Source organism: Balaenoptera borealis (genome assembly GCF_965194805.1).
Source record: "Balaenoptera borealis genome assembly, chromosome: 4".
NCBI classification, from domain to species: domain Eukaryota; kingdom Metazoa; phylum Chordata; class Mammalia; order Artiodactyla; family Balaenopteridae; genus Balaenoptera; species Balaenoptera borealis.
In genome coordinates this window covers 62327906-62342113 of record NC_138861.1, presented here as the reverse complement: position 1 = coordinate 62342113, position 14208 = coordinate 62327906, and the positions used below count along the sequence as shown (strand labels likewise).

Genomic DNA, 14208 nt, shown 5'->3' with positions numbered 1-14208 from the left:
GAGGTATGAAAGTCTTAGGTTATGTGTAAAGGACTTTCAGATCATCAACCAGGTTAGAGGAATGGAGCGATTGACAAAGAGGATTATGGACATCTGGAAGCTCCTTCTTCGGATATTTGCATAAAAGACATAGAACATTTGCTGCCTTGGATGGTTTAGTTATTGCCTTGCTAAAACATAGACAGATGATCACCTACTTAAAGCCCTTTGCTTTAACACACATTATTTGTGTGTTTGAGAGCTGCAGTGTCTGAGTCTTAACTCAGTCTTAACAATCAGCTTGAACTTACCCTTCTTGAATTATAAGCATTGGTTTGGCACAGTAGTTTTTATTTTGGGGAATGATCTTCAGTATATTTCTCTAAACCATTTTCATCTGGCTTCCATCGCAACTATATCAGTAATGGTACATACTAGTGGGAGATGAAAGGCAATGTTGTTTTATGGTATTGATAGAAAAAATCATATAAAAGAAACACAGCTGTTTTCTCATACCTCTACCTATATTCTTTGGGTTCATAATCTGAATACCAAAATATTTTGGGGTAAGCTGAACAATAGCAAATATGAGGCTATGGTTATAGTAATGTTAAAGTGGATTATGGATTGCATTCTTCAGGCTCTACACGATGTGAGGCATGTGGAGAGCTCTCTTGTTGGATCAGCACATCTCTTTTTATTCTTTAGGTGTTCCATGACATCGCTTATAAAGCGAAAGATAGGCAGGACCTGATTGCTGGCATTGACGAGTTCCTAGATGAAGTCATTGTCCTTCCCCCCGGGGAATGGGATCCAGCGATCAGGATAGAGCCCCCTAAGAGTCTTCCATCATCTGACAAAAGGTAAGATTTTCAGGCCACTGGGAGTTTTCATCCTTGAGAAGGAGGTTGTGTTTAGAAAAGGAAAGAGGTTCAGCCAACCGCCCTGAGATTTTCAGGTTTCCATTCAACTTGAGGTATTATCTCAAATCAATCACACATGTGCCTTGGTTTGACATTTCGTTGACACTATAAAATGAATATTATATGTTGTGATATTCTTTAGTGATTACAAATTAGAGATCTCAGATTATGATATTGGAATACATTGTAGAGGTTCTTTCGGGTTGTTTCGGGGACTCCTTGTACATGTGGAAAGATTCGTTTACTGAAGATGACTCCCTGTAGATTTAAGAGGTTACGAAATTGGATGAGATAATTGAGGAGAAGCCATTTTTTAGAAATCTGTGTTTTTCCAGGTGAAACAATTTCCCTCTTATACAACATACAAGTTATTCAACTTTCTGTTCATCCACTCATTTGTCTTGGCTCTCAACAGAACACTTCAAAAGTTGTTTGTTAGGATGGCAGCCGGAAATAATTATCTTTCTCCCAAAGGGTTTTCGGTCCATCTCTTTATTAGCTAGTGCACGACCCAGCTAAGAGGCAGGTGAATGAAATAAACTAATCTTTTCTTGGGCTCTGTTGTCTTGCTTAGAAAGAATATGTACTCAGGTGGAGAAAATGTTCAGATGAACGGGGACACGCCCCATGATGGAGGCCACGGAGGAGGAGGACATGCGGATTGTGAGGAATTACAGCGCACTGGAAGGTAACTTATGGATTCGTCTGTCGTTCATGATGAGGTTCTCTTCCAATCTGAATTTACCTTCATCTTTCTATCAGCATGTTATTCACCTGTTTGTACGTTTGTTTGGTCAGCCAGCACACATTTATGGTCTGTTAGTCACAGGCACTTGGGATGCAGCAGTGAATGAAAGAAAAACCCCTTTCCTTATGGGTCTTACCTCATAGTGGTAGGAGACAAACAATGAGCAAATAACGAAATGTGGATCTGGTTTTATGGGGCAAAATAAAGCAGAAGTAGGGAGTTTTTGTGATGGGAGAAAGGTATTAGGTATTACCATGAGTGAGGGTGTTAGAGAGCTCGTGGGTGGGTGTTGCAGGAAGACTGAGTATTGTGCCAGTCTTCCCCACTTGGCTTTCCTGATTCCCTCTCTCCCTGGTACATTTACTCAGAAGTGGGTAACATGTTACAGAAATGAGTAACTCCCAGGCTACCATCTCCTGGGCCTGCAGTGGGGAATTCAGGTTTCCCAGATGGCTTTGGTTAAATCTCTTTACATTAGGATTTCCTTCATGGTTAGGTTCTCCATTTCATTTTGGGTTAACTACAGTTTTAAGTAGGATACTCATTTATGAAGATATGGCTTTTTAAAAACACTGCAGATTTTTTGAAAACACAAAAGCAAGTCATTTTAATATGCAGTTGAATCTGAATGAAATTACATTATTTTCTTCCCCTGACGACCCACTTGGGTTTCTCTCCCAAATTAAGAGGATGTTATTTCTCTCCTCTTCCATCGTAAAGAATAGAGAGTAGAACCTTCTCTTTCCCCCATTTTTTTTTTTTCTGACTAGTTCTTTACAAACTATTTACATTAGGAATATCCTTTTCCTTTTTTACAGATATAATTTTCGGGATTTAACTTTTTAATTAAACAGACTGTAATTTCCTTCTTCCATATTTTACCTTCCCTAAATGCATTGCATGTCTGCAGCATGCCTGGTACCATGCACAGCCCTGTGCGTACCAAGAAAACTGAAGCAGGGCACTGAGTGCAGCTAAGCTAGACAGGCAATCCTGAGAAAATGTGATAGCCCCTAGTGAATGTCTGAACTATGAATGGAGGGTCAAGACTTCAGAGGGCTGTTGAGCTCTGAGGGAGGGCATCGTAGGCCGAAGGCACAGCATGGGAAAAACTGAGCGAGGTTTGGTTCTGGGGTGGGGGGGGGGGTGGGGGGGGTGAGTTGACAGATGCACAAGTCAGCTGACTTGCTGATGAATGTGATAGGTCTCAGCTTTGGACGCTCTTCCATGACACACCTGCATGGCTTCCTTCCTTAATTCCTTCCAATCCTCACCCCAAAGTCACTTGCTTGGGAGGCCTGATCTGGCCAGTCTAAATTTCAGCCACAGCACTCTAGCACTTAATAACCTGCTTCCCCACTTAATTTTTTCTTTGATGTTTTAGCACCATGCATTTTACTTATTTTGTTTCCCCCATGCAGAAAGTAACTCCATGAGGGTGGGTATTTTTTTCCTGTGTTGTTCACTGCTGTTTTTCCAGCACCCAGAATAGTGCTGGGCATGTCACAGATGCCCAATAAACATTTGTGGAATGAATGAATGAGTGAGTGAATGAATGAGGCTGGAAAGGAAGCTATGACAAGATTATAAAGGGCCTTATATCATCTGCTCACACCTTTGGATGTTTTTCTTCAGACAGTGAGAAATTTAATTCATCTACACAGTTCATTCTCATCTAGAGACCAATTGTCTAGTCTTTAGGGAATGTTGACGCCTAATCTGGTGACCAAAAAAGAGACAGATAGAAGAAGATTTATTCTTCACAGTCTTCTGGTTTTATCTTCAGTGGTTGAAGAGTATCTTCTAATTCAAACACTTTAAATACAAATTCTTTGTGGTTAAATTATCTCTAAGTTATCTCTTGGTTAATTTGCTGGTAATTTATTTTATGTTGTCACGTGTTTGCTTTCTCCCTATGCAGGTTCTGTGGTGGACTAATTAAGGACATAAAGAGGAAAGCACCATTTTTTGCCAGTGATTTTTATGATGCTTTAAATATTCAGGCTCTTTCAGCAATTCTCTTCATTTATCTGGCAACAGTAACTAACGCTATCACTTTTGGAGGACTGCTTGGGGATGCCACTGACAACATGCAGGTGGGTTTGGTTTGGGGGAAGACACAAATAGTACAGCCCAGATTGCCTTCCTCACCCCTACAGCTCAGCTAGAAGCAGATGGCCTTTCAGTTACTCAGCATGATTTTCTTTCTTTTGCTAGATGCTGCATTTTACTTTGCTTCTGGCCTGCTGCTGTATTTCCAGCATTTTAGTAATTACAAAAATAGCTTGATGAAATCTGGCTTGAGTCACAAGTGGGGAAAAGAAGGGAAGGAAATGAGGATACACAATTCTGTTTGGGCAAAAGCATATCAGCTGCTTTAGTTTTGTGCTGGGTATAAGGTTAAGATCTTCTATTACCTTGAATGTGTGGACCATACTATTAAACTTGATGATATATCAAGTTTTGGGGAATGCCTGGTAAGCTTCCTTTTTCATGTGAGCAAGCGATTGAGTGATTTGCTCAAGATTGGATTTGCATCTCTATCGGTAGAGCTCAGCTTTAAGGAATAAAAGCTAGGTGTTGATTTTCCTATTCCTGAATCTGCCTCTCGTTAAGCTGTGTAGGACTCTAGCTTAACTTATTTTGTATAAACCACAATGTGTTGGTTACTTTGCAGGTGGCATTCACCCTCCTTTTGTGTCAATAATAGCTGAAGCTTTAGCTATAGAGAAGATATTTTAAATTCCCATAATCAGAAAAATATGTACAAAACTACTCTTAGTTGATCCAGTCATTAGGGAAAAATAGGTATTGTGCTAGGTGCTGAGTGAGTAGTGAGTGAGGCCGAAAACAGCCAGATTCAAGCCCTTTTCAAACTCCATCCTTCTATGTTACTACTTATTACTGTTTAACCTATGTGACATTCATAAGTGCTGCCAACCAGCTTATTGTTTTAAAAAAATACAACTGATTCCAAAGGATTGCTTTTCTTCTACTTCTGTTTTCTCCCCTGGGCACATTCATGTTTTAGATTTCTGCTTAAACACAAAATTAAGATGGAGACTCTCTATGACATCTATGTTGACCCAAGCAAAAAGGGAGACATTACTTTAAACAATTGTAATTCGTCTGTTGAGAGAGCTTTTATCTTTTAGCCTTTATCTATTGCTGCAAAGGATGTTACCCCTAAATCCAAGGCTTCAAACAACCATTTTATTATTCTCTCTCATGGTTTTGGTGCTTGATGGACTCAGCTGGATGGTTCTCTTTGGTCTTCGTAGACTTGTATGTGAGATGGCAGCTGAGGTTGGAGTTGCCTGAGGGCTTCTTTACTCACATGACTTGTGCCTAGGCTGGGATGTCTGGTAGTTGGGGACTGAGGACTCCCCACATGACTTTTCCTAGGGCTGGCTTGGACTTTGTCCCAGCTGGGCACTGTGATGACTCCTAAGAGCTCCTGCTCCATTGGAAGGGGGCAGTTGCCACTTGGCTTTGCTTGTTCCCATGTGAATGTGCACTCAGGATTCCTTCATTTTCTGATTTTCAAAGAGAGGTTGAAAATTCGATTTCTTACGTGAAATCTGGTGATTCTTAAATATTGGCAACTGATTAACATTTTAAAAATTACATTGTTGGGCTTCCCTGGTGGCGCAGTGGTTGAGAATCTGCCTGTCAATGCAGGGGACATGGGTTCGAGCCCTGGTCTGGGAAGATCCCACATGCCGCAGAGCAGATGGGCCCGTGAGCCACAATTACTGAGCCTGCGTGTCTGGAGCCTGTCCGCAACAAGAGAGGCCACGATAGTGAGAGGCCCGCGCACTGCGATGAAGAGTGGCCGCCACTTGCCGCAACTAGAGAAAGCCCTCGCACAGAAACGAAGACCCAACACAGCCATAAATAAATAAATTAATTAATTAATTAATTTAAAAAAATATATATTAAAAAAAAATTTCATTGTTCTGGCCAGAAAGCACATTCCCCAGGCATGGGGAATCGAAACCAAGCGTGGTAGGACACAGAGATGAAGTATTTGAAGAGGGTGTTTCCCCCTTCTTTTCCTCATTCATAAGACAAGAATGAATAAATTAAATTGTAACAGTGTTGTCAGTAATGGTATTTTTTATAAAATCTGATCTGTATTCAAATAGGGCAGCTATTCTTCATCTAAATGAGAGCATAATAATAACTAAAGCACATCATTCAAGAGAACAAGTGGAAAAGAAAGCACTGGGGAAGCACCCTGAGGCCAGAATGAAGAAGATAATACAGGCAGCCGCACGTTAAGAAAATCAAAGAAAGATGTGATTTTGAGAGGGCGGCAAGAACAAAACCTCCTTCTGTCTTTCAGAATATAGAGAGATTTTTTGTGAAGATAATTTTTCAACACATTTTTTTTTCAAAGATGTTCTCATTGAGATAGAGGCAGTATGACACTTCTTATGTGTTAGTTTATCACCTTTTAAAACTGAATTGAACTCCTTTTCAATTTCATAAGACTTAGCTTTAAAACACTGCATCTGAGACAGGAAGAAATCTATTAAAGTCTATTGGTGATCCCTCCTGGTGAATTAATTTCCGTATGAGTGAGTTCTGTAAAGTAAAGGATTCTGTTGTGTAACATGAATAGTTACTGTGGGTTTTTCCTCTGTGATAAGTGTTATGGGAAAGGTGTTGCTGGTGTAGTAAGCTGTTTTCTGGGTTCTGAAGATTTTAGGAGAAATATAAATGCTTTCAGTGTGTCAAGATGTCCATTAAAATGACCATTGGCTGGATGTTACTCCTGGGAGTTGACTTAATTCAAAGTATCTAATTCAAACCTATGAGGACAATTTGCCAGACATAGTTTGGTCATTTTATTAATAGATTTTGTAACTTCCATTGATAGTTTCACTGAAACTGTGAATTCATTATTTTAAAAGTTTCTCTGAATGAAAATAGTGATGGACATATTTTCCTCTCATTTCTGAAGACTTTTTTTCTTTAAGAAATACATTGATGAAATGCTACAATTTGGTATTCAGTGGGTGGCAGAAACACTGAAAAACAGGGATAAAAAATTAATGATCGTTAATAGATATTTGTTGAACTGAGTACTCTATTATCAATTTCTTTTGGGTGGAATAATGCTATTAGTAAATGGGTTCATAGATCCAAGTACTGAGTTTATAGATCTGAAATAATATATATAAATATAAATTGACTAGTGTGTGCACACATACCTAACTCAATAGTTACATAGTAATTTTACATATCCTAGTATTGAAATGTGGAAAAATTTTACCTATAGTCATCAAATTAGGTTTTCCTGCAATGGTAGATGACTTAGATTGGTATATCTGTTGGTTTCTGTTTTGAAGACCAGGGAATAAGGTGAATTTAATATGTTGAAGGGTATCTCAAAGCTGAAAGGGTGTGTACTTTAACATACAGAGGTGTTTTTTTCTTTTGTCTTGTTTTTTTATGGAAGTATAGTTGATTTACAATGTTTTAGTTTCTGGTGTAGAGCAAAGTGATTCAGTGATTCAGTTTTATATATGTATATAAATTTTTCATATTCTTTTCCATTATGGTTTATTATAGGATATTGAATATAGTTCCCTGTGCTATACAGTAGGTCCTTGTTTATTTTATATATAGTGGTTTGTATCTGCTAGTTCCAAACTCCTAATTTATTCCTCTCCCACCCTACCCCCCTTCAGTAACCACAAGTCTGTTTCTGTTTTGTAAACAAGTTCATTCATGTCATATTTTAGATTCCACATATAAGTGATATTATATGGTATTTGTCTTTCTCTTTCTGACTTACTTCACTTTGTATGATAATCTCTAGGTCCATCCATGTTGCTGAAAATGGTGTTGTTTCATTCTTTTTTATGGCTGAGTAGTATTCTATCGTGTATATATACCACATCTTCTTTATCCATTCATCTGTCAATGGACATTTAGGTTGCTTTCGTGTCTTGGCTATTGTAAATAGTGCTGCTGTGAACATTGGGGTGCAGGTATCTTTTTGAGTTATAGTTTTGTCTGAATATATGCCCAGGAGTGGGATTGCTGGATCATATGTCAACTCTATTTTTAGTTTTTTGAGGAACTTGCAAACTGTTTTCCATAGTGGCTGCCCCAATTTACATTCCCACCAACAGTGTAGGAGCGTTCCCTGTTCTCCACATCCTCTCCAGCATTTATTTTATTTGTAGACTTTTTAATGATGGCCATTCTGACCGGTGTGAGGTGGTACCCCATTGTAGTTTTGATTTGCATTTCTCTAGTAATTAGTGTTGTTGAACATCTTTTCATGGGACTGTTGGCCATCTGTATAACACATACAGAGGTTTTGATGCTCTGGCGGTAGATGTCTTCTTGACTTGGACACCAGGACAACAAAATATTTTGTGGATTTAGTGCTGAGACCCAGGTTATTATTTCACAGGTCTAAGGCAGAGGTTGGTTCATTCCTTTGCAAATATTTATTGAGTGTCTACCATGTGCCAGACACTATTTTAAGTGCTGGGGATACAGATAACATGACCAAAATAGGTAAGAATCCCTATTCTGATGGTATTTACAATCTAGAGTGTTGATTCTGATGGTATTTACAATCTAGAGTGTTGATAAAGCAATCTTTTTTATACCCCCTAGAGATACCAGTAATGGTTTGTAGTGGGCTTAATTAGGGGGGTGAATTTGACTTTCTAAAGACTAGGTCAAGGCTAAGCAGAAAAGCATTGGCACAGCTTGAAATAATCTTAAATTATATCACATGCCTTCATAAATGTGGCAGTGGGTTATTCTGAAAAGCACGGGCAGCTCAAATGAGTCAACTGAGAACTGTGTCCTTGCTTTTAAAGGCAGGCAGCTCAGAGATGGTTCACATAGCCTTTATTTTGAGGCCACAAATAGACATGGGTGCTGGGTAGAAGCATGTTGTGAAAACACAAATGAGTCACTGCACTGGTGTTGTTTAAGCAAACTCTTCTGCCAACTTCTGTTCAGGAGGTCTTGCCTGCTCAGAGATAGGGATTTACATTTAAGCATTGATTTCAGAGCAGAAGTATATATATTATATATATGCATATATATGTTAATTAGTATGCACACATATATTCTGAGTTATATTTGTATATTATATATTTAATTATATATTATAATAAAAGTTATATATATTTAATAATCATACATATATGTAATCATTACATACATATATATGTAATGATATATGTATCACACATTATATGTGTGTGTTTGTGTATATACATGTACACACACCTCTTTAGAAGCAGATTTTGGGAGCCACATGGATCATTTCCCATGGAACTGTGTTCAAAATAAAACAGTTGAGGCTACAGTGGCTCCAAATATAATCAAATTATAATGGTAACATAGATAACTGTATGTATTCTTCAACTTTCCACATACATTTGGGCCATCATGCTTCTCTGAGAGGACTGAATCTTCCAGCGTGGGTATGCATGGATCCCTTGCTAAGTGTGGGCAATTACAGTTTAGCCTGGGCTTCTGGGAGTAACTGAACTGCTTTGCCAAGAGTTGACCTTATATTTGTCTGAGATCTAGCCCTAGCTTGAAACTGTTTCCTGTTCTTAGAGTTAAAGACAAAGGACTAGAGCATAGGCTTTCTGAGGTCTGAGAACTGTGCAATTCTCTTAACTGTCCTTTTCAGTAAGTCCCACTGTAATAATCCTCTGTTCCCCTTGCTATACTGTCAAGTAAACAAGGGCTTTTATCTTCACTATCCTAAAAACATGTCTTTTTCACAACTAAACTCTCTGTGACCATGCATGCGAACTCATTGCATTATATTTCTACTCTTGGTTGTCCTATTCATTTAGATCCTTTAAATTGTTAAATGTTGATTTAACAAATATTTATGGATAGCTTAGTCTATGGGTAAGATACTGATACAAGGAACAGTTTTTTGATGCTTTATGGCAAGTCTGTGTTGTTTAAAAGTTGTTCTTCTGAGCTTTATGGAACGCAGAAAAGTGCTTTAACTTAAATCGACGTTGTTGATTGTGAATGACTGAGAACAGTCTAGAGGGAAGACTAAGTGAAGAAAGTCATTTAATTTTTTTCAGGAGTAAATATAATCCTATTTTCACAAACCTTTTAGTAAAAGAATACAGTAAGATTTTTAGAATTGTGTGAGTTTTGTGATATTTATGGAGCCTAACAGAGCACATTTTAAGGGAACTTGTTTCATAATAGGGAACATTTATAAATATAAATTTGGCATCTCCAAATTTGAGACTTTATTTTAACATGCTGCTGTGCTGAGAATATTTGATCAATCTACTCAAGATGGAAATGTATCATTTCTTATTTATATATGATACTCCTTGATAAGATAAACACTTCTTTGTAACAGCAGGATTAAAGCAGCTGATAATTGCTTTACTACATGAGGGACTGTACAATAATTTCACCTTATCCGAATATTGCACTTTGAGCATTTCTTCCTTGAAGTGGAAATAGAAGGTGACATGTTAATCTGTACCAGAAACATGTTCTAGTTTCAAAAAGTTAGGTGGGGATAGTCTGTCGGAATGATCCAATTAGGTTGCTTTGGTAAGAAAAAACAAATGTCTATTCAGTGACAAAGTAAAGGGTGCTGCACTGCTTACTTGCCTCCAAGGGATATTGGTCATCCTTTTCCCTGGAAGGAACTTTAACTTTAGATAATTTACTTCATTTTATTTACAAGTTTTGAATTAAACCTGTTTGATTGAAGTTAAGTAATTTTTTTTTTTTTTTTTTACCAAATTTCATTTGTCAGAAACCTTTTTGGTTTTAATTTGAAAGACCTTTGTCAACTCTATTTTCTTGGTGATCAGAAAATGATAGTCATTTGGGCAGCAGTGGAGATCCCAAATGATGCTAAATTCTAAAATTATTTTGTGTTTAGCTTGAAATTATTTTGAAGTAGCTTTATTTTTAATAAGATATAATTATGCATTGTGGAAAATTCAAAAACACTGCATAGAAGATAATTTTGCTCTTAAATCCATCACCCAGAAATAACCATTATTAACCTTTTCATGAATATCTTTCCTTATGTCTTGCAATGCATGTGTAAACAGATCAGTGTATAGGATTTTATGTAAATGAGATCATATGTGATCATATACATGACTAGCATTTCATGGAAGTCCTTCCACTTCAATACGATCTTGAACATCATTTTTAAGTGCTGCATCTATTTATACACATGATGTATGTGCTATAATCTACTTAATAAATTCTCTATTAGTAGACTTCCAGTTTTTTTCAGTTTTTTCATTTGTTAACAAACTTGGTGCTTAACCACATTTTCATTCTTCTTAATTACCTCCTTAGAGTAAATTCCTAGCAGCATGTGATTGCAGGATATACCTATTTTATTTTTGTTATTTATTTCAGATTACACTCCACAAAGGTTATACCAATTTATACTTCTCCCAGTAATGGACAAGAGTGCTGGCTTGCTCACACTCTTGCAAGAACAGAATTTGTCTCATATTCTCATTTTTGTCATTCTGTGGCTTGAAAAAATGATGGCTCATTCGTATTCAATTTAAATTTCTTTGATTTTTAGTGAGAGTTAATATCCTTACACACTTTATTGCTTACCTATGCATCTTTATATTTGTACTCTTGGAATATTTTCCTTTTGGGCATTCTTTTTTCTTTTTTTTTTTCTCATTGACTTATAAGAACTCTTTGTATAATAAGGATATTTTTCCTTTGCTTGTCAGAAATATCGCAGATATATTTTCCCCCAGGTCTGCCGTATCTTTTAACCTTACTTATGATTTCCTTTGCTGTCAAGATTTCAATTCTTCTGTAGTCAAAACCTTCAGTCTTTTATAGTTTCTTATATTCATGATGTATTTAGAGAGGTTTCCCCACCCCAAGATTAGAAAAATATTTGCCCACATATCTTAGTTCTTTTATGTTTTCATTTACATTTTTTATCCATCTGGAATTGATTTTTGTGTAAGGTTATACTGGTATTTGATGTTTGGACACTTCAGATGATCTAGATACATATTCACAGCTCTTCAAACAAAACAGTATTGTAAAGCCTCCCTTACTTGCTCATCCATTTTATTGGACTTGGAATTGAAGCTCTTTGGTAAAGATTTTGGCTCATACTTTTCTTCAAGCAGAGAGATAATTCGTCTTTCAAGTCTTCCCTCTTTTTTCTGTTCCTGCTGGGCAGTGTAAACAGAAATCCTGTTTATGACAACAAAGCACTTTCAGGCAGAGTAGATGGCACACTAAGGACTTGGCAGCTGTGATCTGTCAGGACAGAAATCATTGATTTATAGTCTCTAGCTACACAGGTAAAGTAAAAAATGAGGGTTGTATATCCGATCTTCTTCCCTAGTGTAAATGAATGGTCTGTGTAACCACCGATCATCAACCATGCTAGCAGGTGGTTCTTATTTTGATAGAGGAAGGGAGGTTGCTTGAATGGCTGCACTTTAGATTTGGACCATATGAGAATCACCTGGGGAGCTTTGAAAAACTATGGATTCCCCAGGCTTGATCTTCGGAGATCCTGATTTAATTGTTCAAAGTGGAGATAAAGAATGTTTTGTTTGTTTGTTTGTTTTTTAAAACCCCAAACACAAAGCAAAAAAAAAAAAAACCTTCCCAGATAATTCTCCTGTGACTCAAATTTAATTTAGATAATTGCATCATCTCTCCACTTATTTTTGATCATGTGGCTTTATGTCGGGGATCTGACATCAACACTCTTACAGGTAATTCAGATTTGTCTGCTTATTTCCAATGGCCATGTTTAAATAGCATTAGGCTGCATCATTTTTCTTGGCTAAATTTCAGATTCAAAGACTCATCTAGAGAAGTTTAATTAATCAACATTCTACACAGTTTGAATAGATTACAACCAACATGTGCCGAAATTTCTTTTTATGGTTAGAAGACAATTTTTTTAAAAAGGCTTGAAATATAGCAATAGTGTTGGTGAATATTTTAGCATTTATTGCCACCAAAATTTTTTTTCTCAAGTTTTACTTGGTTGAAAATTGTCAAAGAAATAGAAAATCTTTTGTTTTTTAAGGCAGTTTTGCATTTGGATTAATTATTAATCCAAGTAATACATTTCTTAATAAGAAGGACATTAAACCACAAAGGTCATTCTTTAGTGTTATATGAAGATACTAAAGATACTAAATTGCAATAAAGTCAAAGTAGACAGCATAAATTTTTAATGTTTTATCATTTTGAATGTGCTTGCTTTGTGTTAGCCATGACAGGCATGATGGCCCTGGCAGACCTTGTCACAAGTAGCTCAAAGACAAAATGCTGGTGTTACCAATCATGGTTGGATTTTTTCTTTTTTTCTAAAGAATCTTGCTCCTATGGTCAGATTTCTTTTATGCTTGATTTTTCTATTATGAGACTTGGGTTGATTTTCTTGGCTGTTTTGTAAGACAAGGACCATTTTTGGTTTAACGTCATACCCTCACGTGAGCAGAAAAATGTTCACAAATTGTTTTAGATGTGGATTTTGACTTCACTGCTGTAAAGTAAAACCAACTGTTTTGTTTCATTGTAGTTGATTCTGTGTGTTTAGTAACACAAGGAATGAAAAGAAGCAACAAAACCAATGGCTGTAGCCGTCACCCTCTCTAAGGCTTCTGTTGAGTTGGAGTTTGCTCTGCGAAACACTGTGAATCTATAAAGAGGCTTTTCTCCCCCTTTTCCTCTGAGGACTGATCTTCATCTTTTCATATCACTCCTTTTGACTGTCACTCTCCATCTCCTTCCTCCTTTGAAGAGACAGAGAAGTAATAGAGGCAGACTGGGAAGAAGGAGATGAGAAGCAGGAAGAAAAGGGAACCAGCATCTTCTTGCATCTCTACTTTATTCTTAGGTCTTTCTATAGTATGGTCATATTCAGTCCAAATAATTATCCTATGAAATAGCCATTGATTTTATAGAGGAGAGAGTTAGGATTTAGAGAGATTGATAACTGGTGGAGCTGAGATTTAAACTCAGATATCCCTGACTCCCAAGACCTGCTCTTTGTGCGGAACCACCTGGAAGAGACCTTGGAAGAGACCTAGTTCAGCCTCCTCATCTCATATCTGAATAGATACATTATGTATATATTACTGTTCATCAAAAACATATCTATCAATGACTGTGCTAAGCACTCGACACGCATTATCTAATCTAATATTCACACGGATGGTATGAGGCATGGAGAGGTTAAGTAACTTGCTTAAGTCATCGATGGAGTAAACGATATAGTCTAGATGTCAACTTGAGGTGGTCTGACTCCACAGTCCATTGTTATACTGTACTGCCTTGATGTTTTTCTCCTACATGAAGAAGCCAAAATGGACAGAGGTTAAGTGACGTTCCCAAGATCATCAGCTCTTTGGTGACAGAACAGAGTCTAGACTCTGGGTTTCCTGAGGGCCAGTTGTTAGCTCTTTCTTCTGTTCCACAGTGGACATCACCTAATTGGAAATGGAATAACATAAAAGCCAAATCAAAATGGAGCTGGAGTGCTTTGTGTTACCC

The 14208-nt window shown here is 37.1% G+C and overlaps 1 protein-coding gene across 9 annotated transcripts in view; it reads left to right on the top strand.

Moving 5' to 3' along the window:
* The window catches only part of SLC4A4 (solute carrier family 4 member 4), a 429784-nt gene that overhangs the window by 330449 nt on the left and 85127 nt on the right, over positions 1-14208 (top strand). For all 9 annotated transcript variants that reach the window (XM_082390084.1, XM_082390085.1, XM_082390086.1 and 6 more), the window contains 3 exons: positions 688-842; positions 1477-1590; positions 3572-3746. In XM_082390084.1, coding sequence (XP_082246210.1) covers positions 688-842; positions 1477-1590; positions 3572-3746 — 444 coding nt within the window. The remainder of the gene's footprint in view (positions 1-687; positions 843-1476; positions 1591-3571; positions 3747-14208) is intronic.